The sequence below is a fragment of the Sporobolomyces salmoneus genome (assembly GCF_050403485.1).
Source record: "Sporobolomyces salmoneus JCM6883 DNA, S_salmoneus_JCM6883_v1_ctg12, whole genome shotgun sequence".
Taxonomy (NCBI): Eukaryota; Fungi; Basidiomycota; class Microbotryomycetes; order Sporidiobolales; family Sporidiobolaceae; genus Sporobolomyces; species Sporobolomyces salmoneus.
In genome coordinates, this window is record NW_027481151.1 from 162,298 (window position 1) to 189,124 (window position 26,827).

The following is a 26,827-nucleotide window of genomic DNA, read 5'->3' on the forward strand; positions in this document are numbered from 1 at the left end:
ATTGATCGAGAAGTTTGGGTTCCATTGACTTCCTCTCTCTCCTCTTTGATTACAACGGGCTTGCGCTCTACAGTATACTCCGCCGCCGCCGAGCGGGAGAGAGACAGGAGATTCCGCAGCGTGGGATTGTTTTCCACTGCCTTCGCAACAAAATTTCAGCGCTGTCTTTCTCGCTCTGGGACAGTCCATCGCTTCTGACTAGGCCTGTGTCGACACGTTCCTCTTCGGTGCAGAGCTACTGAAAAGCGACCTTGAAAGTGTAGTTGAAGCGCCGTCTTGGTCCTTTTTCTCTTCTCGACGGCCAGCCTTTCTCCGCTGGTTTGGCTCCTTACGAGCCTGCTCGTCTCGATCGTATTCAAATACAGTCTCCACTCTTGGTAGATCACCAGTCGATGTTGTTTGGCGTAAGTCGTGAGACCACCCTTTTCACACAAACTTGTCTCCTTTTGCCTTCAGTCGTCCCTTGTTTCTGCGCTCTTCGGACCCGCTCATTATAGCGATAACAGCCGTCGTTTCGGTCATCGATGAAGGGAGAACCGCAGGTCCTGAGGGAATCGAGGCTCCAAAGCTACCAGGCTGTTCAAAGTCCCGGCTTGGATGTTCAATTTGCGGGAGCGAAGACATCGTCCATCGGCTTTTCTATTCACGAGAAGGGTTGAACCAGTCTCCAGTTCATCTCCATGCGATGCCGTCTCGGAGGAAAGAACAATGGAGGGAGCGAGCCTGTCCTCTGAGCGACTGCTCGCGATGTCGTTAAGTGCTTCGCGGATTTTGGGTGCCGAATGGAGGACTGACCTCGAGGTGTGGCCTTTCCTACTGGGGCTGTAGCGTATGCGACTACTGAGCACTGTGGCCCGGCCACTGGAATTCACGAAGGATGCATTGTGAGGTCCGAGTTCAGCCTGAAGTTTGCCCTCCTTCGAATCTTCACGAGGTAAGTAGCTCGGGCCTGCCGCTGACGAGAGTGACTAAAGGATCAGGAAGGCTGGAAGAGCAATGTCGTCGTTGCCTCCCAGCGATCGCCCCGTCATTGCGTCCCAGCGCTCGCAACCATCTCCCCTCTTACACGGAACGAACTAGCGGCTTCTCGATGTCGTCGCGCACAGTGACTGGTTCGACGCGTTTCTTCGACGCAGGGACAGGGAGTGTTAGATTTTACGAGCATATGCTAGACTGAAACGGTCGAGGGACAAGGCAAAGTTCAGTACCGCGAAAGTCCGCGCACGAATAGACTTCTTCGCACAATTTCAGAATCAGCGAGCGCTTTAAGCCTACGCATTCGTCTCTACGCTCGCTGTACACTTCAACCGACGTCGTGTTCTATGATTGAGTTGATTCTGGCGAGTCTGACCCCGTCGTTCGAGGGTGTCTCTCCGAACCTCGCACTCTCCAGTCATGCCCTCTGTAATCCCCGACGGAGACCGTAACATTGAGCCTAGATTGATTACAGGTTTGCGGTAAAATACATCGAACGTCGAAAAAGAGGGAAACAGGAGAAGATGCGAGGGACGGGTTCGGATTAGGCGAGTAAGGTGAGAGGTCGAGAGTGGTACGAATTCAAAGGCTTATCGAGCTTCGAATTGAACCTGAAGAGATCAAGCAGCAGTCAGGTCAGCGGGCGAACTGATTAAAGAGAAAGAGAGAAGTATAGCCAACTCACCACTACGAGGCAAAACGACGCGCCAAGAGGGAACGGAGAAGTCAGCCTGCTGTGCTCTCACCAAGACCGAGTCGCTCCAGAAGGACTAGGAGCGTTACTCACTTCGCTTGATTCTCTTTTTGTACATCACTCGGCAACCGCATTCCCTGCAACGAATAGGCTCCCTAGCCTTGATCTCGTTGTTTGCTGCGCAATCTGTGGATGCATACGCGTATGAGAGACGAGGTTGATGAGTAAACAGGTTCTCGGAGATCAAGATGAAGAAAACCAAAGGAAGGGAGAAAGAGAGGGCGCACCGGCACAGCTGTACTCGATCGCAGACTGAGGTAGACCAACTTTCTGTCCTGGACCGTTCATCCTTGCTCTTTCCGGAGGTTGAGTGAAGGGTGGTAATCCAAAATGCTTTCGGATTCTCTTCTGCTCTTTCACTCTACTAGACGTTTAACCTTTCGCCCTTAAGACCTCGAGGCCGTAAGGTACCACTAAGGAAGCCTATGGGCGTCGCTACCTGGATCTCTAGGTGAGTCTACCGCTTTATACTTCCCCTCTCGCAATCACTGATCCCGATAGACCCGACACAGTCTCCTTGGCTGGACCTATACGATAGCATGGTCACTCTCGTTCTACCCCCAATTCATTCTCAACTACCGGAGAAAGAGCTCGACCGGACTCTCGCTGGATTTCTGTGCGATTAATCCTGCCGGTCATGCCTCTCTCCTGATCGTCAACAGCGCTCTCTACGCTTCATCGATTGTCAGGAGACAGTATCAAGCACGGCACGACGGTCACCTGCCGCAAGCAAGACTCAACGATGTGTGGTTCTCAGCTCATGCAACTCTGCTTGCGACTTTGACCCTCGGGCAATCTTTCTTCTATCGGGTAAGTTCCTTCATTCTCCTCAACGGATGACAAGTGACATTGACAGTCGCTTCTTCTTTACCTGCTGTTTCAGCGAGACCCAGCTCAAAAGATCTCCAGTTTTAATCGATACTTCCTCCTCTTCGTCTTCGCGTCCACAATAATCCTCGCCTTTCTCGCTGCCACGCCCAGCGTTCATCGAATAGAATACCTCGACGTTATACAATATCTGTCTTACATCAAGCTTTACATCTCGTTTTCGAAATATGTGCCTCAAGTTAAACTGAATTACCAGAGGAAATCGACCGTCGGCTGGTCTATAGAGAACATCCTGCTTGGTAAGCCCTCAAGCTCCTCAGTATCACCCATCGCTTCCGCTGATTTGGAATTTTGCTCGGATCGCGTAACCAGACTTGACGGGAGGAACCCTATCTCTGTGAGTTACGCTGCCTTGTTACGAAACCAACTCGATACTAACGGCGGCGTGCGTTGTACAGAGCGCAACTAGTTCTCGACTCGTGGATTGCGGACGACTGGAAGGGAATCACGGGTAATCCCGCCAAATTGCAAGTTCTCTTTCTGCCGATTCTCTGCTACTCTCGTCGCACTTGTGAATCTCGCGACCTCGTCCTGAAGAGTAGCTAATTCTGTCCTATTCATTCTCAGAGGGTTGTCGCTCCTGACTCTCGGTTTCGACGCAATTTTCATTATTCAACACTATGTCCTCTATCGACACTCGACGACGACCCTCCTCGACCCCGCTTCTCCACCGCATTCAAGCTCGGTCACTGCAATAGAAGAGGACGACGATGCCTCGGACGATGGTCGCCCCGATCAGAGGAATGGCTTGGGAGGAGGAGAGGGGAGAAGAAAGAAAACGAGGAGAAATGACGACGGGGAAAGAAGACCATTGCTCGATACGATACCTTGATCCTTGTACTGTAACAATTCTATACGGTCTAGGCAGAGTGGCAGGTCTATTCGACACGTTATGGAAAGAGACAGCCAACTTGCCAGAAGAGGAACAAAATATTTTTCTTCCTTCAAGAATTTGCGACATTTCGAGTCGCTTGTCTCTTCCTTTGCTGTCTCTCTGTGTGTGTGTTCCCTGTGTTTGATACATAGTCTCGTGAGTCTTTCGACAATCTGGACTGATTCGTTATTGTTTTGTTTGGTTGCAACTGACGTGTTTACTTCGCGTAACATTCAACTTCCTCTCTACTCTCGCTCTCTCTCCTCCTATCCTCCCCTCTGCCTCTCTAGCTCTTCTCCTTCCACTTCCTTACATACTTCTCGAGTGAGCATCTCTCTTTCACCGCAGCCTTCCCCAGACTTTCATCCTCGACCCCGAATTCGAAAGTTTCATGAAACTTACTCTTTCTCTCTCTCCTTTCACTCTCCTCCGTCTCGAATAGCTTCTGGTCCTTTTACATTCCCTTATCAACAATATGCCTGGAGATCTCAAAGCCCTCATCCTCGTCGGAGGTAAGTCGATCTCTGAATTTGAGAATCCTTCAACCGCCAGCACCCTCGATCTCATCGCACCTCATCGAGCCTTGAACTGCTCGTTTGAGGGCTTCGAGGGTGTCCAAAAAGTCTTTCCGAAGCTTCATGCTCACGATCTCGTCGTCGTTGTCCAGGTTTCGGTACCCGTCTTCGTCCTTTGACGCTCACTCTCCCTAAACCTCTCGTTCCCTTCGCCAACAAGGCTATCCTCCTCCATCTCGTAGAGAACCTTGTCAAGGTAAGCTCCCTACCATCTCGCTTGACTCTCTTCCCGGCCCGCGGAGGGAATTCCCTTCGAAGGAGAATTGGACCGAGACGTGTTCCAACATCTCTTCCGCGCGACTCTTTTTGATCGACTGTACTGACTCGTCACATCCATCTTTGTCCTAATTGTTCAGGCTGGCGTCAAGCACATTGTTCTCGCGGTCAACTAGTGCGTGTCGAGAAATCGTTCAACTTTTCTTTCCCTCTCTCGCGGAATTGACACAGTTTCCCTTTCTCCCACCTCACAGCCGACCCGAGGTTATGATCTCTGTCCTCAAGCAATACGAGGAGAAGTACAACGTGAGTTTTCGATTTCTACGAAACCCTTCCTCTTCTCAACCGCTCTCTTGGCTTCTCCGCGATTGCAAACTCACGAAACGTATTACCGGAAATAGATCACAATCACGTTCTCCGTCGAGACTGAACCTCTCGGAACTGGTACGTTCCTTTACTGTTTGAAGCGCGTTCAAACGATTTACTCGATTTTTCGCTTTTCTCAGCTGGTCCTCTCGCTCTCGCACGTGAAGTTCTCGGAAAGGACGACGCTCCCTTCTTCGTCCTCAACTCCGATGTCACCTGCTCTTACCCCTTCGAGGAGATGCGCGATTTCCACGCCGCTCACGGAGGAGAGGGAACTCTTCTCGTACGCTTCCTCCGCTTTCGTCTTTTCATGAGCTAGACTCACTAACGGAAATTATATTGAGTAGGTTACCAAGGTCGACGAGCCCTCGAAATACGGTGTCGTTCTCACTCACCCCAACTCTTCCGCGATCGACCGATTCGTCGAGAAGCCCAAGGAATACGTTGGAAACCGAATCAACGCCGGTATCTACATCTTCAACCCTTCGATCCTTAACCGTATCGAGGTCAAGCCTACTTCGATCGAAAGCGACATCTTCCCCTTGATTGCGAAAGACCGACAACTTCACGCTATGGACCTCGACGGTTTCTGGATGGATATCGGACAACCCAAGGGTGGGCTTCGCTGTTCTGTTCCTCTCGTATCGACCTCTCAACTTACTCTGTGTGCTCGAATCGATTGCAGATTACCTCACCGGAACTTGCCTCTACCTTTCTCACCTCACCTCGAAGAAGTCTGCTGAACTTACCGACCCTTCGCAAAACTCCGCCGTCGTTGCTGGCAACGTCTTGATCCACCCTACCGCCACCGTCGACCCTACGGCATCGATCGGTCCCAACGTTGTTATCGGACCTAATTGCGTCGTCGGAAAGGGTGCTCGTCTCCAACGCTGCGTCCTCCTCGAAAACTCGAGGGTCAAGGATCACGCTTTCCTTCAATCTGCTATCATCGGATGGAACTCGACCGTCGGCAAATGGGTGAGCAGGAATCCCTCTGAAACGTTTTCTCCATTCTTTGCTGACAATTTTGTTTTCTGTTCAGTGCCGTGTCGAGGGTATCACCGTTCTCGGGGACGACGTCAACGTCAAGGATGAGGTCTACGTCAACGGTGCTTCGGTTCTCCCCCACAAGAGTCTGTCGTCGAGCATTCTCGAACCCGCAATTGTCATGGTGCGTTTCTTTCCTTCAAGTTCTCAGACCTGTCTCTGTACTTACTCCTCCCTCTTGATTCACAAATAGTAAACGGCCCATCGTTAGGCTCTCTTTCGTTTTTCAAGGACCCGCTCCACCGGTTTTTTCTTCTTAGATTTCCATGTTTCTATACTTTGCCTCTTTCCCTACTGCTTTTCCCCGGACTCACTCACTCTCATCATACATCTCTCTCTCACATATGGACAATGTCTCACGTTCTCTCGCACATCATGCACACATCTCTCTCTCTCTACACTCTCAAACCCCTCTTTGGTCAAAATGGTTTCTTCTTCGTTCTCTTCGTTTTGTGTTGCATTCGCACTTCCCCCTCATTCGAGCTCTCATTCTACGCAATGGACTCTCAATGTCTACTGCTCCTTCTTCTGTCCGCTGTCCGAGAGTGAGAGGTTTTTCGGTTCGCGAGACAAGGAAAATGACTTGTGAAATCGCACTTTGATCTCCCAGCTTCTCTCACTTCGTCATATCATCTCCCTTGAACTCGCATATGTCGACTGACACGTATCAACACACATTCAATTGGTATGCCTCAGCTCTCTCTCGCTGCTCCTTCGCAGTCTGAACGAAGTCTTATTGATCACGCTTTCCCATCCCGATCTCTTTGCAGGAAAGGTCACGGAAACACAGTCATTGTACGTCTCATTCGTATCAGATGCCGTCTCGCTAGTCTATGAGCTGATCTCCTGTCTTCCTTGACTGCTGATCAGGCGACTGGTAGTTTCGACGACGTAAGTTGTTTCTCAAGCGAGAGAGAAGCCTGGGAACTCGTTCGCTAACGCTTCCAATGGTCCCGTGTTCGCGCTATCGCTATTCAGTGGAAAACGTGAGTATCGGCAGCCATCTCCTCGAGCTCATTGATCAGGGAGTCGCGAGCTGATAAACACTTTAATTTAGTTCCCTCCCACCTCTCAACCGACAACCGGATGGTACGTTCTCAGGACAGATTGGAGTAGCGTATGGACAGAAGATCGTGTACAAAGTGAGTGCGCGTCGACTGGCTCGTAAGGAAGAGCTCTCGAGCTGATCGACTACGGACTTTCGGAACCCGGTTCTATTTGATCGCAGTATGTCGTAGATGGGCAATGGATGCACAACGTAGATGAGCAAACCGAGACGGACTCTTCCGGAAACGTCAACAATGTCTTTAACGGTTCGTTGCACAGTTTTCATTTTCTGATCTGGTTTCCCTCTTCGTCTTCCAAATCGTTTCACTAACCTTCTTTGGGCTCCGTTGGTAGTTCCTGAACGATCCGAAGTCTCTGCCCCTGCTTCTACGGACGCCGTTCTTCCCGTTCCCGAATCAGTCTCGACCGTTTCCGGAAACGTTTCTTCTTCAGAACCCGCGACGACTAGCGCTCTCCCTCAATCGACCGAATCACAAACTACCGGCGTCACACAGAAGGCTTCGGACCTCGTCGGACAAGCTCAACAACAAGCGAGTGAAACTGCCGGACAAGTTCAGCAAAAATCTGCGGAAACGGTTCAAGCCGCGAAGGAAAAGGTTGACGAGGTGGTTCCTCAAGTCAAAGAAACGCTCTCAGGCGCAGCACAAACTACGAAAGAGCACGCGGCTCCCGTCGGTGAGTTTCGTCCCGTTCTGCCTCTCTATTCCCAGCTGACCTCCCTCATGCTTGTTCGCTCAGCCATCACTGCCGCCACCGCAGGAGCAGCTGTCGTTGCTGCTGGAGTCGCTACTGTTATCGGGGCAACTGGATCCGACGAAGACAAGGCGACTTCGAGCGAAAATCTCGAATCTGTCACCCAGACTCGAAGCCTCTCTGCCTCCGCTACGCCCTTCGTTCCCGGAGGGGAGAAACCTCAAGCTCCTTCTCCTACTCCTCTCCCCTCAAGTGATCCAGAGTCGGTCGCTACTATTCCCTCGAACAGTTTCATCGGCTCGAAAGTCCCGGAAGAGGATATCGCCCATTCGACCGCCGTCGCTCCGAAGGAAAGCAGCACCTCGACTGCCGCCGCACCAGTCTACGATGAGAAGACTGCTGTTGTCGCCAAGGATGGGACCGCTCCTGAATCGATCTCGACCCCTCTCGGTAACACCGCTCAAGCTTCAGCTGAACTTCCCAAGGAGAACGAGAAGAAGGAGGAAGGAGAACCTTTCCCCGAACCCGCTCACGTTGAAGGACTCGTCGCACCTGCCGATCACCCATCCGACGCCCCTATCTATGCCGCCGGAATCGCAGCATTAGGAGCTTTGGGAGCTGGAGCGACGATCCTCGGAGAAAAAGTTTATCATGCCGCTCTCCCTCACGCTCAACACGCCGCCGAAACCGTTTCGCAACAAACTACGAACGCCGTCAACGTCGTTAGTGAATCGAGCTCGAAAGCTATCAACGAAGCACCTCAAATCGCTTCAAACAGTTACAACTCGGTCGCTCAATCTACCTCGAACGCCGTCGATTCCGCATCGAAATCTATTCCTCAAGCTGCGAACGCAGTCTCCGAGACAGGATCGAACGCTTACCAACAGATCACGGAAACCGCTGGAAAGGGACTCGAATCGGTACGAAACACTTCGATCGGACTTGGAGGAGCAGTTCTCGGTGCCGTCGGACTTGGAGGAGCTGCCGCCGCAGGAACACAGAAGGAGGAAGAGGTCACGTCGTCGAGCAAAGCCCCGAACGATTTGATCACGCCTCTCCCTGTTTCTGAAGCCCCGGAAGGACCTACGGTTCCCGACCAAGTTCTCACCTCGCTTCCAGTATCTGAAGCTCCTGTCGCATCTACGACCTCGGAATCGACGTCGGCTCTCGCTCCTCCCCCTTCGACTTCTACCCCTGCTTCAAGCTCAGCCGAAGCGCCAACTCTACCCGACAAGGAGATTTCGCCTCTCCCAGCGTCCGAAGCCCCCATCGCTTCCTCTTCTTCCCCTTCGACGACTCCTTCCGCCCCTCTCCCCGTTCCCAAAGAATCCTCGATCCCTCACCCTGTCGTTGCAAAGGATTCTGCCCCAGTCGATGCTGCTCCCGTCTCGACCTCTCAATCCCTTCGACCCGAACCCGTCGTATCGACTCCTACCCCCGTTGTCTCCACCCCTGCTCCCGTTGTGACCGACAACAAGACCCTTCCTCCTCCCGTCGCTGTTCAAGAACCCCCTTCGGTCGCTCACGATGGTCTCCGAACTCGAGAATCTTCGGTCGCGACAAACTCTCCCTCGACTTTCGCTCCCGAAACTCCCGTTAAATCTGGACAACAACAAACTCCCTTCTCTACCGCCCCTTCAACCCCTGCACCTGCACCTGCGCCCGCTTCGAAATCTTCTGCACAAGAAGCGCTCGGACAAGGTCGAGCAGGACCTGGAGAAGGCTCGGTTCCGTCTCGACACCAACAAACCGCTTCAGTTTCGTCTGTCGCGGATTCAACGTCTCCGAGTAACAAGAAGAAGGATGGAAGGAGAGCGAGTGGGTTCTTCTCGAGGTTGTTCGGAAAGAAGGAACAACAATAGATCGATCATTTTCACTTTCTCACCAAAAATTGTTTCATTCCTCTTCCGGTTCTCACTCACTCTCTCTCTCTGTGTGGCTTCCTGACTCTCATACCTCGTGCTTTCTCTCTCTTTATGCTCACTTAATTCCCACCTCCTCTGTGCTATCTGTCTTGACCCTTTCTTTCCTTTTTCCTCTCGCTCGAGCTCTCTTGACACTCTTTATTTTGTACCCGTCCGTCTCGATATAATCTAGCTTCTGTTCATAGGAATGTCGTCTTCGTAGTGGAGCGAGAGTCTGAACAGCGTTTGCGACGCGGCGGAGAGACGGCGAGCAAAGGGCACAGAAGAAGAAGTGCGAATCTTCTCGCTAGCAACAAGCCCTGTAGCAAGACTGGCAGGTTCATTCCGAAAGAGAAGATATGTCGGACTTGGTGAATTGAGCAAGAATGAGAAGAATTTCGAAGAGAGACTTCTTCTTTCCCCGTCGTTGCCCTCTGTAAGCTCTCGACTTGCTGCTCCTCCGACCTTCGTAGCACCTACTTATACATCTATCGCTCTATCTAGGATCAAAACAATGGCCGGAAGTGGTCAGTCGAACCTTCAACTCTCTCACCCAGTTTTTTTCAGACAACTCTCTTCAACCTCTACGGCACCGATGGGGAACCTCTGCAAGTTTGAGATGGGAATCTAGTGAATTAGATCGGATTGGAACACGGGCGGAACGGTCAAGAGAGGCAGGAGAGACAGAACAGAGTCGATAAGTTCGAGGGAGATGTATTATCTGAATGGAACCGGATCACTGGCGGAGGAAACGAGACAGAACACAGAGGTTCCTAGCAAGATGAGTGTTCCACGTTGTTTCGAGCGATGTCACTGACTTTGGTCGTCTGCTCTCCTCAACCTCACTCTCGACTCCTCAAATCCGACCTTCAATCGACTATACCCTCCTTTCCGATACTCGCACCTTCTTCTCAATGCGACTACGACTCTATCCATACGATCAGTTGTATCCCGTTCCCGCCGTGTGGCTCGCAAGGCCCACTTCGGTGCCGCTTCCGATGAGCGCCGCGTCCGTATGGCCGCTCCTCTCTCGAAGAGCCTCAAGGCCGAACACGGTGTACGTTACAGATTTTCGATCGAAGGTAGCCAGGGAGTTCGAAAGGGGAAAGGGAAATGTGAGAACTGATAATGTTCGGATTTACGTGGGACGATTCTCACAACAGGTCCGCTCCATCCCTGTTGTCAAGGGTGACACCGTCAAGGTTCTCCGTGGTACCTACAAGGGACGTGAGGGTGTTATCGCTTCCTCTTACCGTCGCAAATGGGTCATCACCGTGAGTTTTCGATTTTCATTTTCATTCGCCGCGTTTCGCTAGAGAATATTCGGAATTGACCTATTTTGCTTGATGGTAATTAGATCGAGGGTGTCCACCGTGACAAGGCCTCGGGTGCTACCGTCCCCATCGGAGTCGATGCTTCCAAGTGCGAGGTTATCGGCCTCAAGCTCAACAAGGACCGAAAGGCTATCCTTGCCCGCAAATCCAACAAGAAGGCTGAGAAGTCCGAGGATGCTGAGATGAAGGCTGTGAGTAAACTACATCTGGAGCAGAAAGTAGGACGGAGAACTGACGAAATTCTCGATTTTGCATTTCCTTTCTGACCTCGTCTTCCCTCGATTTTCGCTTCTTCGATCTCGTCTCGCAATAGTAAACGATTTGAAATTCTAATACTGTCGTTTGAGAATGATCAAGTTATCTGTGTTGTTTCGAGCAAAGCTCTGTCGCGCGCGGGAGACAACCGAGTCGAAAGCTTAGTCTCTTGTTCGAGTTTTTCGAGAGACCGGTCCCGCACGCGCCAACGACGACAGCAAGGTCGGTCGTCCGAACGCACGAGACGAACGGTTTGCACAGCCCACGAGCGCGGATCTCTGCAAGGGGAGGTTCGCTTGGCTCGCTGTCCGTCAACTTCTTCTTCCTCGCTCTCGATTCGTACGCTTATAAGATCGACAACACGCGTGTGAGGACCATCAGCGAAGTCGATTGAACGTTCGGAACTCGTGCTAGTCAAGTCGCAAATTTCATTCATTCAACGTCCTCTCCCTCCTCTCCTCTTTTTTCCTCCCCTCACTTCTCCACCCGGAACACTCGACTCGCCATGCCGAGTTACCCACCGCCTCAAGGTCAACATGACCCGTTCCACGACAGACACTCGCCGAACAACGCGGGACTGGGCAACTCGCAGTCTTCGATTCACCGATCTCAATCGCCTTACCACGGCCATGGGGGACCTCCTCAACCGGCGTACCAACTCACAGATCAGTACACGGGGAGTATGCAATCGTTACCGAACGCGAGTCAATACAGTTTGTCGGGAGGAACGATGGAAGGGGAAAAGTACTTTGGAGATGACGGCTACCGTGGTGGTCCAGACGATTCAGACAAGACTCCGTTGCGAGCAGACTTTGCTCATCAACAACCTCACTTGCCTTATGATCCCGACACACCTCTGTGAGTGAAACTCGTTTACACCCCCCGTTCCCCTCTCTCGAACCTCTTCTTTCCCCCCCGCTAACTCCTCTTCCTTCTCGTGCTGTACTCCTGAGTAGGTACCCTGCTGGAGGATTCACACCTCAACCTGGAGCTGGAGGAAGTTATTCGAGTTACGGTCATTCGACGAACGCAGGAGGATACGGTGGTCCAGGTCGAGGTTTGAGTAGGAAGGAAACTTCAGCAGAGGTCAGTAGCAGCTTCTCCTTCTCCGGTAATAGCAGTGCTGACTTCATCTTGACGATGCGCGAAAATAGGCTTGGAAACAACGACAAAAGATCAACCCGAAGCGAGCCTTGACCAAAAAAGTCAAACTTACAAACGGTTAGCTTGCAGTCGCAGCTTTGACGGTAGTGATGCCGGCTTGCTGACCTGGACTTGGTTCAACTTGTTCAGGCAACTATATCGCCGAGTTTCCCGTACCGACTGCAGTCAAAAATGCAAACTTGTCGAGTAATCCTCGTGAGTTCGATGTCACCGACTCTAGCGAAGACATCTGAGCTGAGTCCTTGTCATCCTCCCCTCACAGGTGGAGGACCGACCGAGTTCTCCCACATGCGTTACACTGCTGCGACTTGCGATCCGAACGATTTCACTCCCGAAGTGAGTTTTCAGTTCTGACAGCGAAAGCGCCTGCTTTTCCTTGCTGACAAAGCTGTACACTCGCCAATCGATAGAACGGCTACAGTCTTCGAGCTTCTTCCTACGGTCGCGAGACTGATCTTCTCGTTTGTATCGTAAGCATCTTCTCTCCTCCGTTCTCTCCCAGTGACACGCTTTTACTGACGAGACAATCGAACTGCTTGTAGACCGCTTACAACGAGAACAAGATCCTGCTCGCTCGTACTCTACACGGATTGATGCTCAACATTCGAGATATGGTGAAAGGGAAATTCTCTGAATTCCGTTCGAAAGCTGAATCAGGAGGACCTGAAGGAGGTCGAGTCGGTGAAGCATGGAAGAGGATCGTCGTTTGTTTGGTGTTTGACGGAATCGAACCGGCGGACAAACAAAGTTTGGAGTGAGTTTCTCGAGTCTCCCGACGTCCCGTCTTTCCAGAATGTCGAATCGCTGACGTCCGTAACTTGGAGAACTACAGCGTATTGGCTACGATCGGATTGTATCAAGATGGTGTCATGCAGAAATCGGTAGATGGCAAAGAGACTGTCGGTGAGCTTGTTCACACTAGATTTCTAATCGTCTTCCCCTCGCTCACGTTGATGTTGCGATTCAGCCCACATTTTCGAATACACGACTTCTCTCTCGATGTCTCCCAAACCAGCACTCGTCGAACCCCATCCGAACGATCCCAACAATTTGGTTCCCGTTCAATTCATTTTCTGCCTCAAACAAAAGAACGCGAAAAAGATCAATTCTCATCGATGGTTGTTCAACGCGATCGGGAAACACCTTCAACCTGACGTCGTCTGCTTGTTGGATGCTGGAACGAAACCTGGAAAGAGGTCGATCTACTACTTGTGGGAAGCGTTCCATCACGACAAACACCTTGGAGGAGCGGCAGGAGAGATTCACGTGAGCGTTTCTTCAGGGTCAGACAACGGAGCTTTGTACTGATTCGGATCGACTCTCTCAGGCTATGTTGGGTCGAGGAGGTCGAAAACTTTTGAATCCTCTCGTCGCGGCTCAGAATTTCGAGTACAAAGTCTCAAACGTTCTCGACAAACCTACCGAGAGTGCTTTCGGTTACGTTGTACGTCTGTCTTCTCTCTGTTCCTGTGCGGGACGAGATGCTCACTCGTTGACTCGTCATTGCAGGCTGTCTTGCCCGGAGCTTTCTCTTGCTACCGGTACATGGCGATTCAAGGTCGACCTCTGAACCAATACTTCCACGGAGATCACACGCTCGCTGCTCGACTCGGACCGAAAGGAACTGACGGAATGTCGATTTGGACGAAGAGTGAGTGAAATCAGCTTCTCGGAACGAGTCTCGAAACTGACGCTCCTCTCCAATTCAGACATGTTCTTGGCCGAGGATCGTATTCTCTGCTTTGAATTGGTCGCTAAAGCGAATGAACGATGGATATTGGGATACGTCAAGCCTGCGAAGGGAGAAACCGATGTTCCTGAATCGGCTGCAGAACTCATCGGTCAACGTCGTCGATGGCTCAACGGTTCTTTCGCCGCTGGTGTCTACGCCCTCGTTCATTTCGGTCGCTACTACAAGAGTAATCATGGAATCGTCAGGTTGTTCTTCTTGCACGTTCAAGCGATTTACAACACGATCAATTTGATCATGTCTTGGTTCTGTAAGTCCCTCTCTCTTCTTTTCTACTTCCCTTCGTCGAAACTGACATCCCGCAACAGCGGTCGGAAATTACTATCTCACTTTCTCGATCATTATCTCGATCGTTGCGAAATCCCTTCGTAGTCCTCAAGATATCGCTGGAGGAGATGCCGAAACGATCAGATGCTGGTCTGGCAGTTTCCTAGAAGACAACAGCGGAGATTCGTTTGATTGGCTCGATCTCGTCAAGTGAGTCTTCTTCGTCCTCTGCCAGCTCATGCTTCAAGCTCACGATTGTCGGCTTCGTCTCGTTCTACAGCTGGCTCTTCAAGGTCATCTGTAAGCGCTAGACCTCGCACCAGCAGCTTGAACTGCGAGACTGACCATTTTCTTCCTTCAGACTTGATCTTCCTCGCGCTTCAAGTAATTCTCGCTCTCGGTAACCGACCCAAGGCTGAACGTCTTACATACACCATCTCTTTCCTTGTCTTCGCTTTCTTCTCGTTGTACCTCATCTTCATGACCGTCATTCTCACGATCAAAGCTTTCTGCGTGAGTTTCTCACTGTCTCGTCCACCTTTCTCGAGGATGTCACTCATTTCCCCTCGCCCTCGACGACAGCCGATTCAATCACTCATTGCGGGATCTACCGGCTCATCGATCAGTGTCTTCCTCGGAAGTACTTACGGTCCAATCTTCGCTGGTATTGCCGGAACTTTCGGTACATCTCCTATCCTCCCGTCCTTCTGCGCGCTCGAGCTTGAGACTGACGGCTCTACGAATCTTCCGCAGGTGTCTACATCGTCTCGGCTATCGTCTACCTCGACCCTTGGCATTTGTTCCATTCGATGCCTCAATTCTTGCTTATCGCTCCTTCGTTCACCAACATTCTCGTTCGTTTCTTCCCTTCTCTCTTACGCGCTATTCAACTCAGAGCTGACTCGCGTACCCCTCCACGCAGAACGTTTACGCTTTCTGTAACTTGCACGATGTCTCGTGGGGAACGAAAGGAAGTGACAAGGTTGAAGCTCTGCCTGCAGCGCAGTCGAAGAAGGACGGAGGAGAAAAGGTTGTCGAGACGCAAGAAAAGGTTCAAGAGGGTGAGCTCCTTCTCCTTGAGAACGAATCTTTCGGATGAATCGAGCTGACTTTTTATCGCACGAACAGATATCGATTACTCGTTCAAGGCGACTGTACTTCGTGCCGTCGAGCCGTTCGAAGAGGAGGAGGAGATCGAAAAGCCTTCAATGGACGATCGAAACAAGACGTTCCGTACTCGATTCATTTGCGTTTGGCTTTTCATGAACGGTGCTCTCGCTCTCGCTGTCACCCGACTTGGCGATTCTGCTCGTTCGCGATAGTGAGTGCCTCTCCTCCTTCCCGATCAATATGCTTGTTGACGAACCATTTGCGTTCCTTTGTAGCTTCCAAGCGATTCTCTGGATCACCTTCGGATTAGCAACAGTACGACTCCTCGGACTTCTCTGGTACATCCTCGGAGAGACCTTCTTCCGTCTAGCTCGTCTCTGTTCCCGAGGTCGCAAGTAAATCGATCGGCGAAACTCGATTCGACTCGTTTAACCCCTATCTCTCGCTTTCACCCTCTCCTTCGACCTCACTCTCCCTCTCGCAACAATAGACACTATACATAGCGGTTGCCTTTTCCCTCCCTTTGCCCATCACACCTCTCGGATCTTCTCCCTTTCATACCTAGATGATCATCTCGACCCAAATCTCACCCTTTTCTCAGTCCCGAGGAATCCCCTCCTACGACGTGTCATTAACTAGCTTTTGTCATTGCTTTGTATCTTTTTCCTATCATTATGACTTTCAACGACTATTGAGCTCCGCAAAAGCTCCGCAATACTTTTTCTCATACCACAAGTCGTTTTGCGAGAGTTCAGGTAGTCTCACGGTGAGGCAGTTCAGCCTACGGGTACCGGTGCGGGGCAAGATCGTTGTGACGCCGAGTGCAGCAACGCTCGAGTCGCTCGGTAGCGAGAGAGAGCACGGTGAGACGACAGCAAGGACGGGGATCGAGAGGTGACTACTCTCGCAGATCCGGTCTCTGACCTTGCAGTGGTAAATACTATTCTATGACTTGCAAAGTAGTAGGCGGTGATGCTCGAGCGAGACGGAGAGAGATGAAGGGAAAAAAAGGGAAGAGGCAATGAACAGGACAGAAAAAGAAACACACCGCGCAGAGAGAAACCTAAATCGTGATACACAGGGGGGTGGTGAAGGACTAAAGTAAAGTCGTAGAGATGAGAGAGGGTAAAGAGGGTATGAACGAGGGAAGTAAGAAAAAAGCCAATGGGGAGAAAGGTGAAACCGAGTTTATTCTGCGAAAGGCGAGACAATGAGAAGTCAGTAAAGTAGGAAGAGCGCGGGATAGAAGGAGTTGGTGACTCACGGTTAGCGCATTGAACTTGAGGTCCACCTCCTTGACCGTCCTCATCATCGGTATCCATCGCGTCGTGACCGTGTTGATGACCTCCGTTACCCATTCCACTCTTGGTTCGTCTCTCTGCCGCATCGACCATCTCGACTTCATCGATGTGAATGTTCTTCGGGTAAGTGGGTTGTTCGGGACGAGGAGGGAGGATGTCTTCGAGAGGAGCGAGCTTCGCAGGGTCGAGTTTGTCGGGGAAGGTAACGTTGAGTTGGACGATGAGATCTCCCATCTCGTGGTGTCGGTGAGAGGGCATTCCTTGGCCGGGAAGGTTTTTGAGAGTTCCTACGAGAAACAAGTAAAATGTCAAAACTCAGTTTAATCTTTCGATGCGAGAATAGTTTGACTAACCAGGTTTGATGACTTCTCCAGGAGGAATCGTGACGTGGAGAGCTCGTTCATCGAGGTGCATGATGGTGAAAGAACCTCCGGCGAGGGCGGTAAGGAGGTCGATTTCGACTTCACAGAAAAGATCGTCTCCCTTGCGCTTGAACAACTCGTGAGGCTTCTCCTCGATCACAATGACGACGTCTCCCGGTTCGACTCCTGGTGCTTGATCGGCTTCTCCCGAGAAGGTAACGGTTTGACCCTCCTTCATTCCTCGGTCGATGTGAACTTCGAGCACCTTTCGTTCGTTGACGATCTTCTTTCCGTTGCAGTCCTTGCAACGATCCTTCGGGTTGATGATTTCTCCTTCTCCGTTACAATCTCCGCAAGGTTGTTGAATTTGTTGAACCATCGGACCGAGTTGACGCAAGACGATCTTGACTCCCTGACCTTTACACGACTGGCAAGTCTTGACCGCACCTTCTTTCCCACCCTTTCCTTTGCATTTCGAGCAGAGGACGTGTTTCTGTAAAGCGAGTTTCGAAGTTTTGCCCTTGTAAAGATCTTCGAGGGAAACCTTGATGCGGTGTACGAGATCTTTCCCCTTCCTCGGTCCTTGAGGTCGACCACCTCGTCCTCCTCCTCCACCGAAGAATCCTCCTCCTCCTCCGAACAGTTGGGAGAAGAGATCTTGAGGATCCATTCCTCCCATTCCTCCTCCTCCCGAGAGTCCCTCTTCTCCGTATTGATCGTACACTTGACGCTTCTCATCGTCTGACAATACTTCGTAGGCGTGGGTAACTTCCTTGAATTCATCTCCGGCGTTGGGGTTCTCTGATCAGATCAAAGCGAGAGTTGCGAGAAATCTATCAGTCAACTTGGATCTCGCGCGAGTCGAGGAAATGAGCTACTCACTGTCCGGGTGAAGCTTCAAGGCAAGCTATTCGATAGCAGAGAGGAGGAGAAGAGAGTCAGTCATCAATTACTCGAATCTTTCCCGGAGATGCTGGTTCCTCCTCGACAGCTGCTGCGCTCCCCTCCAGTTCAAAGTAGCCTTTTCCTTGCTCTGCCTCCTATGAACCGCTGTCCTGATCTCCGGCTGTGGTGTAGAGGCTTGCCGAATCGAACGTAAGAGAATTCCATCGCCACGATCCTCCTTTCTCTCCAATTGCCTAGTACCAAGCAGATAGTCGGGATGAAAGGGATGCGTACCTTTCGGTAAGCTTTCTTGAGTTCAGCAGCGGTCGCATTCGGTTGAACGCCGAGTAAGTCGTATAATTTCGTTTCCCGAACCATTTCTTTTTCGTCGTTCTCTTTTGTGCGGCGAAGGGTGAGGGTCGACTACTAGTCTGTGGGGCGGCGGAGAAGGAAGGAGAAGGGGAGCGGAGAGAGAGGAGAGAGAAGAAGATGAGAGAGAGCACTTTGCGATTTTCGAGAACCTCGTAGAACGATTGCCAAATCTCGCTTCTCCTCCTCCTAATTGCCCCTCCGAGTCGACTGCGCGAATTAGATCAACAACAAGTCCTGACCAGCTCGATCCAGCGGAAGAAGCTCATCCCCGAACGAATCCGATTCAACTCAACTTGATCATTGAACTCACCCTCTCCTCACTCAACGATGCCCAAGAAACTCTCCGAAGATCAAGTAGATTCAGACGACGATTCTAGCGCGTCTCCTGAACCTCAAGCGAAGGCTTCCTCGTCGAAAGTAAGCTCCTAGTCATCCCATCTTTCACCGAAAGTTGATTCGCGTGTCTAACGCGACTCTCTCGCGCGAATAGGGGAAGAAACGTACGAAAGTAGAGAGCGAATCGGAACAAGAAGAAGAGGAAGAGTCTGATAGCGAGAAGAAACCGAAAAAGGGGAAGAAATCGTCGGTACAGCAAAAGAAGAAATCAAAGAAAGCTGCTGAAAGCGACGAGGAGGAGGAGGAAGAGAGTGAGGAAGACAAGAAGGAGAAGAAGAAAGGAAAAGGGAATGCTGCTACGAAGGCTAAGGGAAAGAAGTCGAGCTCGGGCGAGGTGGAAGCGCTTACGAACGATAAGAATGAGACTTACTTTGACTTGGGCAACAATCGAAGGGTGAGCCCTCCTTTGACTGGATTTAGTTCGTGTACTCTTACTGACTCGTCGAGCGTGTGACCGATAGGTCACGATCAGTGAGTACCGTGGCAACATCGGTGTCGATATTCGTGAAGTCAGTCTCCTGCTCCCCTCCTTTTCCGAGCGCGTTCTCATCGTTGAACCTTTCTTCTCCGATATAGACGTACTCGAAAGATGGGAAAGAGGAATTACCTGGCAAGGCGGGGCTTAGGCTCACTCTTGATCAGTTCGATCGTTTGAAGAAATGTTTGGCAGGAGTGCGTTTTCATTGTCCCTCTCTCTCTAGAGCCTCGCCGAAAACTGATGGTCTGATGTGGATGCCGTTTATAGGTTGATGATGCTATCGACGCACTCTCCTAAGCCTCCCCGTCAAAATCTCGAAAGGGACGTCTGATGAAAACGATCTCTAGTCTCGCTTTTAAAGCCAGATCTGCGTACTCTACTCGACGGCTCTACGGTTTCCTCCCAATGCTTTCTGTGTCTGTTCCTTTCCCCTGCTGCTGTTTTTAGCCTAGTTACCTGTCTGCACTTGCTCTTTCTGTTGTTCATACCCTTTTCTGCTCTCGCAATTCTGAGTGATTCCCTCTGCCAGGTGAGGAAAGACAAGCTGTGTCTGTAGAGCAAGAACTTGGGGTACGATTAAGCGCAAGCTGTGCCTACAATCCCTATTCGATCCCTCGTTCCCCCATCAATATCGACCGCTCTCCACTCTATCCATTCCTCTACCAACCTCTGTCCCCTGCTCTCACAAGTCTTCTCATCCTCCAGCGCTTCCGCCCTGTAAATCCACTCTGCCTCGTTCTTCCAGTCCCGTTTCATCGTCCCCTTCTTCCCATCTTCTCTCGTGAACGTTCTCCCCAGTTGTGCCCCATCATCTCCAGCGAGATGTAAACTCATCATTCCGAAATGATATTTCCCCTTCTGATCCCATTTCCCTCGTTCGAATAAACCCCAATCCTCGACTTTTTCCGTATCGAGAGTTCCTCCAGCTCCTCCATAAACGATACTGATTAATCCTGGCTCTTCTATCACTCCAGTCGAGCGAGAGGGGGATCGTTTCTCCCAGCTACGTTCTTTGATCGAGGCGACGGCGAAGGAGGGGAGAGACTGAGAATTGAGGGATTGAGTTTCGGAAGTGAAGGAAGGGGAGAGGGAATAGGGGAGGAAACCGCGAGAATAGGAATGGGAATGACCAGAGAGGAGAAGGGTACATTTCGCGTTGACGAGGATTGGGACGAGTCGTTGTCGAACGAAGAGTGACCTATCGAAAAGAACGGTGAGAATATGACCAACTCGAACGTAGAATCGTTCGAAGAGTCGACCAACTCACCATTTCCATTCTTTCCCATCGGTCCAAGCTCTTCGATTCCACCATTCGATCCAAGGTGCCGTATGAACGACAACAATCCTCAAACTCGCTCGGGTCCATTCTTCCCGACTTACTTCCCATTCCAACCATTCTTCTTGTAGTTTTTGTTCCGCTTCCGTGAGGAGGTTCGAATCGAGTACGAGGATTCTCACTCGTTTATGAGGTGAAAACGAATAAAAAGTTCCTCGTTTCCCTTCCATTGACCCTTTCTTCAGGTCCGTCACTCCCTGTTCCCGTCCTTCGAGCTCGAGCTTCTGTGTCCATTCCTCCCTCGGTGGTAGTCCACCTACGTAAACGTTCTTCCCCGTTTTGTCCCAATCGTGATTCCCTCTCGCCAACAGTATCGGGACTTGACTCCCCAAATTGTACCTCAACTCCTTCGTCAAAGGGTCCCAGAAATCAGTCTGCCATTGTTGTAGATCGTGAGGGTTTTGAACGTTGTCCCCTGCGTGAAGAACGAGGTGAGGTCGACGTTTTGGGAAATTCGAGGGAGTGAATCGGGTAGAGAGAGAACGAGAGCTTGACAGGAGACGAAAGAGGATCGAGTGGAAGGTGCGGAGGTTGAACTGGTTATCGGCGACGCAGGCGATGTGGAGGGTTTGAGGAGGGGACGGGGTCGGAGAAGAGCTCGAGCCGAGGAAGGGGAAAGAGTAACTGCGAACGACTTTTTGCGATTTGAGGATCTGGTAGCGATACATCGACCCTCCTTGCAGTCTATCGAGCGTCGTAGAGTAGACTGAACGTAACGATCCGCCGTCGTAATCCAACTCCATATCGGATCTCGTCGACTGAGCGACCTGGTTCCATTCTACCTCCCCCTCCTCCTTCGAGCTATCCTCCTCCTTCCGCCATCTCAGGTTCCACTCGTCTTTCCCCAGTGGACATTTCCCAATCTCCCAAACGATCGAAACTTCTTCATCGCCTTTCACGAAGATCATTGGTTCTTTCCTGAACCCGCATTCGCGTTGCGCGAGCGGGAACCCCCAATTCTCCGAATAAGCGTAATCGACGAATTTGAACCGTATTAGGAGTAGAGTCGGGGCGAATAAGCGTCGTAAGATCGAGAGAACGACGAGAGTCGAGAGAAAGGCAATCAATAATCGTTTTCGCCGGCGAAATACATTGGGTAATCCTATACAAGGCCGTATTGAGCTGGGAGGATGTAGTGACCGATGAGGTCGTTCAGGTGGTGAGAGTTCTTCGTCATCGTAAAGAGAGCGAGAGCGGGAATGGGAAGTCGGAGTCGACTGAGACTTCGTCGGAATATCTGGTTTCGGGGGAGGGAATGCGATGAATGAAGCTTCGCCTGCTGCAGAGGATGCCGATGCTGAATGAAGGAGTGGGGAATGGGGGATCATAGGAGAGTCGAGAGCGGGAGAAGGAGGATTCGAGTTTGAGGGAGTTCGAGAGCGTGACCGTGAACGAAGGTGTGAGAGGTCGATCGGGTTCACGCCGGAACGATACGCAGACATCCCTGTAGCACGATAGACCCGTTCTCGTCAGCTCTGGAGGGTGAGGAGGTCCAAGAGATCAAGAAACTCACAGTTCAAAGCAAGCGGTTTCACCGTGTCATTGAGTGCTAGTCGAGCGCCGGATGCGTCAAAGGGCGCGCTGAATGGTACACAGTGGACTCGGGAGGTGATAAGAGTGCAGGAGAGGGAGAAGCTCCAAGCAATCCCCACTTGACGTTCTTCTCTCGCCCTTCTCCCACTCACTTCGGATCCGCCAAGTCACAAATCGAATCCAAGGATGCAGTTGAACGACTTGCCTCCCGACCTGCTCGTCATCATCCTCTCCCACCTCGACTTCCCGTCATTGTCTCGGATCGTTCAAACTCATTCTTCATTCAATTCGGCATGGAAGGAATACCCTGAACAACTCTGTCGAGCGATTTGTATCAGAACTGGATTGGCCGATTCGAAAACGGTCGGTGCAGCTGCTCCTCTTCAAGCTGGAAATTGGTTCAAGAGAGGAGGATTGGAAGACGAACCTAGCGAGGAGGAGCTCAGGGATGTCATCAAGGAACAGAGAGTAATGGATAATTCATTCGATGGAGTGAAAAGCTGGACACAATACGGTCAGTTTTGAGATCATCGTGATCAACTTTGAGAACTCGTTTTGACCCGTCTCTCTATACTCCTTCGCAGCGAGAACCAGATGGAGGATCGATCGAAATTGGGTGTACGGACGACACAAGGACGAAGTGTTGGAGGTCGACTTCGCAGCGGTCAGAGCGATTGAACATCAAGAACCATCGTCGTTTTGGCGATTCAAAATCGATCCGATATCGCGCTGGATTCTCGTCACCGGACTCCGTGGTACGTCTACCTGTACTCTATCTCTTTCTATGACTTCGTCTTGACTGAACTTGACCGTTTTGACTGAACTTGACAATTGATTAGGAGGAGTTCGGGCGTTCGATCTCAACGGACAACTCGCTTGGTACTCGGCATTCCCCCGGGGACCGTACAATCACATCGAGTTGACCTACAACGATACAACCTCGTTCTTCTGCACGGCTGTTACGGAATTCAGTTGGCTAGTCTGGCGATACCACGACAATCCCGACGAACCTCCTCCGAACAACGGTCTAAGCGCTGATATTCTCAACCAACTCTCGCCCCTGTACCGTTCGCTCGATGGTCGGCAAAGGGGGTTCTACCCTTACTCTATCGTCGCACAGGATCAGGCGGAACCTTGTCGAGCTTCAAAACTTCGATTCCCAAAACTCATCGCCTCGACTGCAGATGAAAGAGGACTCATTACATGGGACTTCACTCAGGAGAATCCTCGCATGTCTTGGTTCTCTCTCAACTCGATCATGGACGATCAATCTGATGGGGACGATCCTCTGAACGGCGAAGTCTACGTTACCTACCTCGAGTTGGACGACGAATCATACTTTGTCGGAGGCAACAGATCCGTTCAAATCATGGAGGCACCTCCCCCGGATCATACCGTGGTCACAACGACAGTCAAGTGGACGAGCTTTCCTCCCCCTGTTCCCTCCGGGTATCGCTACCTCCAACCGCTCATCCCTCGTCCTCTCTACCGAGAGAGTGGTAACAACCTTCGACCATGGTCGGCCGTACATCACGATTCGAAATCGCAATACCTCGTTGGAGCATCGAGACGCGAGGGTACGAGCTCGGCTGTTCTTTCGATTACCTATCGCTACAGGTCAGCGCTTCGCCCGTACTCGGAGAAAAGTCGAGAGGAATTGGAGCAAAGGACTATGAATCTTTGTCTCGTGAGTCGCGCGAACTGAGTGGTGATAGAGTTCAAGCTTTTTTGACTGATTGACTTGCCCCATCGTTTTCGTCATAAACGTAGGATGGAGTGAAGGAAATCTCGCAACTCTCTGTCGAGAATGATCGAGCCGTCTTCACCGTCAAATTCGATCTCGGTCACGCTCTCTTCGTCGTTCCTCTTCGACCGTTCAACAGTCTCGCCGAATTCGTCTCGAACCCTCCAAAACCGATCTGTCTCTCCTACCCTCTTCCCTGTCTCTCGAGTCCTTCCAGAGTCGAATCAACTTCGACCGAGATCTTCGTTCCTATTCGGTCTGATCTCTGGCATCACCTTGAATTTAACGATCTGAGTGTCGACAGCTTCGCCAGGTTCAAGTCACAATGGGCGGAACTCGGGATTGCATATCCGTTCTCGGTGAAGTGGCAAACTCTCGATGGTCAAACGCTAGTCGATTACGAGAAAGAATGTCTCCAGAAGGATTCGGATGGATGGTCAAAGTTAAGCCAAGCTAAGGCTGATTTCGAGGTCGAGGTCGATAATGATGGAGTCGGGGAAAATCGTCGAGCATCGTCTGCTTTCATGAGATTCTCTTTCGATGTCTGAATAGCCTTTCCCCTTCTCTTCGTAAATTGCTGTTTCGACAGATGTTCTCGCTATTGACAGTTCTTCTACGCCCCTCGCCGCTTTCTATAGCTTGCCCTCTGCTTCGACATGCATCTTCATCAGCATGTCGCAAGCTTTTTCGAAGTTTTCGATGTAAGCTTGTCCGGGGGCCGTCTTCTCGCAAGTCACTGTCAGCTGTAGCGACTCCGGGTCTGTCGCCAGAGAACGTGGAGTGTTAGATGAAGCGATCGACGAGCGCAAAGGAGGGGACTTGACGAGCGAAATGAAGGAACTCACGGATCATATAAGGAAGACCGTACCCTTTGGTCACGACAGGTCCCCAACCATAGCTCGGGGAATTGCGAACTGTCATTAGGCGAAAGCGAGTTGACCGTTGAGCTTCGAAGAGAAAAAAATAAGACGCTAGCGACGACGGGGAATGAACTGACTGTAAATCTGCGACGTGCTCATCCTCCAAGTACTGCTCTCCTTCACGAGTGAATCTCCGAGCAACCCTCCCTCTCCCAGCACTTTATCCTTTTCAGCCTGATCGAGAGTTTCGTTCGCAATCATCTTCAATCCAAACAGATGACGATCGATTCCGAGTCCATTCGAAGCTTTCTTCATATCCTGACCATGTTGCTTGACCGCTCGTTGGAAACGTGCGAGTTTCTCCGAAGCCGGTAAAGAAGAGTCGAGCATCGATTTGACAAAGTTGACCGTCGCGCTTGTGAGGATACGCACAGTCTCCGTCCTGCCCATTTGGAATCTTCGAGTTTGTGCCGCTTCGTATGTCCCGGCAGGTTTGTTGTGAGTGAGGTAGTAGGCGAGTTGGAAACACATTTGAACCCTGCTCCCCTCGCCTGGTGAGCTTTGTTCGTCTGCTCAAACCGCAACTGTGATGGACTCACCATCCGTCCGGTGAGCACTTCATCTTCTTGATCTCGTCCTTTCCGTAGGTGTTGTAATTGAGATAGAAAACATCGTAAGGTTCGACATGTTTCGCGAATTCGTGTTCTGCCTCCTTGATGAGCTCGAGCGCCTTCGAGTCGAGCGAGAAGTTCAAGGGAGTAGCGGTGGGAGTCGAGGTGGTGGTCGAACCACGGCTCGGGAAGGGTTCGTTGGTCAACAGCCTTTTTGTTAAGTAATCGTTAAGCCTCGCCGTTGGCGTGCCTACAAACGAGCTCTCGAGTCAGTAAGAGTACGATTAAACGGCAGTGAAGAAGGACGGCAGGCTTACCGTCCATACAGCTGTGCTCGCCTGCGAATCCAGCTTCTCCATTCTTGAAGACGGTCCATTGAAGCGGTTTGTCCCACCATCTGTTCCCAGCCTCGCCCTTCCCGAACCACAAATGCTCACTAAAGTCGATCATGCCTTCGAGCGAATCGTGAGGGGTCGGAGATGCCTCGTCGAGGGAAATGAGGAACGCGGAAGAATGGATCGAGCGCAGAGTCGCATGATTCGTCGAATCGGCGAGGAGATGGGAATGGGCCTTGAGTGTATGCAGAGTCAGTCACATGAATGCTATCGAGAGTAGGACGACGGTCTTCACCTCGGCCCAATTATCGCGGTTGATTCCGGTGAGAATGCCGACTGGCGCAGCTTTTTCGAGCTTGTCCGCCTCGTCCGCGATAGATTGAATTGCTCTGGAGGAAAGTAGAGTCAGCGACATCACCGTGAGGAAAAGCCGAGACGGGAACTCACTGTCTTAGCTGATCAACGCTAAACTCCTGTCCATGCTCATCGCACACCGGGACCGAATAGAAGCGATTCTTCTTAACGATGGTGAAGTGTTGAGCTTCTTTCTCATTTTCTGCTACCTTGACAGCATAGTCGGCTGGAGAAGCTGGGATTCGACAGGCGTTGAAAGCCCTTTACGACCCGGGCCAAACGGATTCAGCATCGAGCGTTTCGACGTTCGCGGGCAGAGAAACTCACCATTTATATGACTCCATACACAGCTCCCCGTCTTCTTTCGTCTTTCCGGCGAGCTCGGGTTCGAGAATGCCGTTCTCGATGAGTCGACGAAACTCGAGAGCAGTTTTCGCAATTGAAGCCGCAACGTAGGCCGGATCAGCCTCGGGAGGACTCGTGACGCTTGGAGGAGCTTGCGGTAGTCGATTGAACTATCTCAATTGCGTCAGCTGAATTTTGGAACTCGGGGAAGAGAGGTGAGCTCACGCCGAAGTAATAAGACCTTTTCGCGGGAAAAAAAACAAAACGAGGTTAACTCGGCGGTGCTTTAAACGGAAATCGGGGAGACTCACACGTTGATGACGACCGAGTCTCTGTAAGCCATATAAGCATTCGTATCCCACCATTCCGCGAGCCAATTCCTCGTTCCAGGTTGCTCTCTCTTTGCTTCCAAACTCTTTTGCAGTTTTTCTCCTACTCCTCCAGGTCTCGCGAACTCCTCGACCTTCTTCCTCAGCTCCTTGATCTCCCCTTCCGACTGTGCGAGGGGTGTACAACTCTTGACTAGTTGTTGGAGAGTTTGGTCGAGGGTCGGAACGGGTAAACGAGGAATCTTTCCTTGGTTCTGAAACATGGTCGAAGTAGAGGCAGTTGCTGTAGGAGGGTTTGTCCTCCATTCTGACCAGCTCGGAGGGGTAAAAGAGGGAGGCATCGCGT

At 51.2% G+C, this 26,827-nt stretch overlaps 10 protein-coding genes across 10 annotated transcripts; 7 read left to right on the forward strand and 3 right to left on the reverse strand.

The window, feature by feature from the left end:
• Nucleotides 1–2,154: 2,154 nt before the first annotated feature.
• Nucleotides 2,155–3,449, forward strand: ERS1 (cystinosin-like protein ERS1; the record flags this gene model as incomplete). The annotated part of the gene is made up of 6 exons (XM_076630778.1): nt 2,155–2,180; nt 2,242–2,539; nt 2,613–2,856; nt 2,930–2,954; nt 3,016–3,084; nt 3,185–3,449. The coding sequence occupies 6 exons, from the start codon at nt 2,155–2,157 to the stop codon at nt 3,447–3,449; spliced, it is 927 nt and encodes a 308-aa protein (XP_076489202.1).
• A 517-nt stretch (nt 3,450–3,966) lies between these two features.
• PSA1 (mannose-1-phosphate guanylyltransferase) lies at nt 3,967–5,891 on the forward strand (the record flags this gene model as incomplete). Its single annotated transcript, XM_076630779.1, has 10 exons — nt 3,967–4,003; nt 4,159–4,262; nt 4,423–4,457; nt 4,537–4,588; nt 4,684–4,726; nt 4,789–4,931; nt 4,996–5,263; nt 5,334–5,626; nt 5,691–5,819; nt 5,889–5,891. 10 exons carry the CDS (start codon nt 3,967–3,969, stop codon nt 5,889–5,891), a joined length of 1,107 nt encoding a protein of 368 aa, XP_076489203.1.
• Nucleotides 5,892–6,345: 454 nt separating this feature from the next.
• JCM6883_004695 (uncharacterized protein) lies at nt 6,346–9,318 on the forward strand (the record flags this gene model as incomplete). Its single annotated transcript, XM_076630780.1, has 8 exons — nt 6,346–6,380; nt 6,466–6,490; nt 6,566–6,586; nt 6,674–6,681; nt 6,753–6,837; nt 6,924–7,008; nt 7,097–7,438; nt 7,502–9,318. The coding sequence occupies 8 exons, from the start codon at nt 6,346–6,348 to the stop codon at nt 9,316–9,318; spliced, it is 2,418 nt and encodes an 805-aa protein (XP_076489204.1).
• Nucleotides 9,319–10,274: 956 nt separating this feature from the next.
• Nucleotides 10,275–10,960, forward strand: JCM6883_004696 (uL24 family ribosomal protein; the record flags this gene model as incomplete). The annotated part of the gene is made up of 4 exons (XM_076630781.1): nt 10,275–10,322; nt 10,397–10,417; nt 10,524–10,634; nt 10,718–10,960. 4 exons carry the CDS (start codon nt 10,275–10,277, stop codon nt 10,958–10,960), a joined length of 423 nt encoding a protein of 140 aa, XP_076489205.1.
• Nucleotides 10,961–11,454: 494 nt separating this feature from the next.
• JCM6883_004697 (uncharacterized protein) lies at nt 11,455–15,639 on the forward strand (the record flags this gene model as incomplete). Its single annotated transcript, XM_076630782.1, has 20 exons — nt 11,455–11,807; nt 11,906–12,035; nt 12,104–12,170; nt 12,243–12,308; nt 12,376–12,449; nt 12,524–12,583; nt 12,656–12,867; nt 12,946–13,016; nt 13,081–13,379; nt 13,441–13,557; nt 13,623–13,764; nt 13,823–14,113; nt 14,172–14,340; nt 14,411–14,430; nt 14,492–14,643; nt 14,713–14,812; nt 14,884–14,984; nt 15,053–15,191; nt 15,259–15,451; nt 15,516–15,639. The coding sequence occupies 20 exons, from the start codon at nt 11,455–11,457 to the stop codon at nt 15,637–15,639; spliced, it is 2,880 nt and encodes a 959-aa protein (XP_076489206.1).
• A 789-nt stretch (nt 15,640–16,428) lies between these two features.
• YDJ1 (type I HSP40 co-chaperone YDJ1) lies at nt 16,429–18,166 on the reverse strand (the record flags this gene model as incomplete). The annotated part of the gene is made up of 5 exons (XM_076630783.1): nt 16,429–16,433; nt 16,505–16,828; nt 16,895–17,704; nt 17,786–17,810; nt 18,083–18,166. 5 exons carry the CDS (start codon nt 18,164–18,166, stop codon nt 16,429–16,431), a joined length of 1,248 nt encoding a protein of 415 aa, XP_076489207.1.
• A 321-nt stretch (nt 18,167–18,487) lies between these two features.
• Nucleotides 18,488–19,331, forward strand: JCM6883_004699 (transcriptional coactivator p15/PC4 family protein; the record flags this gene model as incomplete). Its single annotated transcript, XM_076630784.1, has 5 exons — nt 18,488–18,577; nt 18,651–18,950; nt 19,018–19,065; nt 19,133–19,228; nt 19,302–19,331. The coding sequence occupies 5 exons, from the start codon at nt 18,488–18,490 to the stop codon at nt 19,329–19,331; spliced, it is 564 nt and encodes a 187-aa protein (XP_076489208.1).
• A 279-nt stretch (nt 19,332–19,610) lies between these two features.
• Nucleotides 19,611–21,812, reverse strand: JCM6883_004700 (metallophosphoesterase family protein; the record flags this gene model as incomplete). The annotated part of the gene is made up of 2 exons (XM_076630785.1): nt 19,611–20,232; nt 20,302–21,812. 2 exons carry the CDS (start codon nt 21,810–21,812, stop codon nt 19,611–19,613), a joined length of 2,133 nt encoding a protein of 710 aa, XP_076489209.1.
• A 277-nt stretch (nt 21,813–22,089) lies between these two features.
• Nucleotides 22,090–24,195, forward strand: JCM6883_004701 (F-box protein; the record flags this gene model as incomplete). Its single annotated transcript, XM_076630786.1, has 4 exons — nt 22,090–22,417; nt 22,488–22,658; nt 22,743–23,590; nt 23,674–24,195. 4 exons carry the CDS (start codon nt 22,090–22,092, stop codon nt 24,193–24,195), a joined length of 1,869 nt encoding a protein of 622 aa, XP_076489210.1.
• Nucleotides 24,196–24,279: 84 nt separating this feature from the next.
• JCM6883_004702 (choline/carnitine O-acyltransferase) lies at nt 24,280–26,822 on the reverse strand (the record flags this gene model as incomplete). Its single annotated transcript, XM_076630787.1, has 10 exons — nt 24,280–24,407; nt 24,493–24,561; nt 24,645–25,045; nt 25,107–25,368; nt 25,436–25,688; nt 25,749–25,842; nt 25,901–26,068; nt 26,135–26,322; nt 26,378–26,393; nt 26,464–26,822. 10 exons carry the CDS (start codon nt 26,820–26,822, stop codon nt 24,280–24,282), a joined length of 1,938 nt encoding a protein of 645 aa, XP_076489211.1.
• Nucleotides 26,823–26,827: the final 5 nt, after the last annotated feature.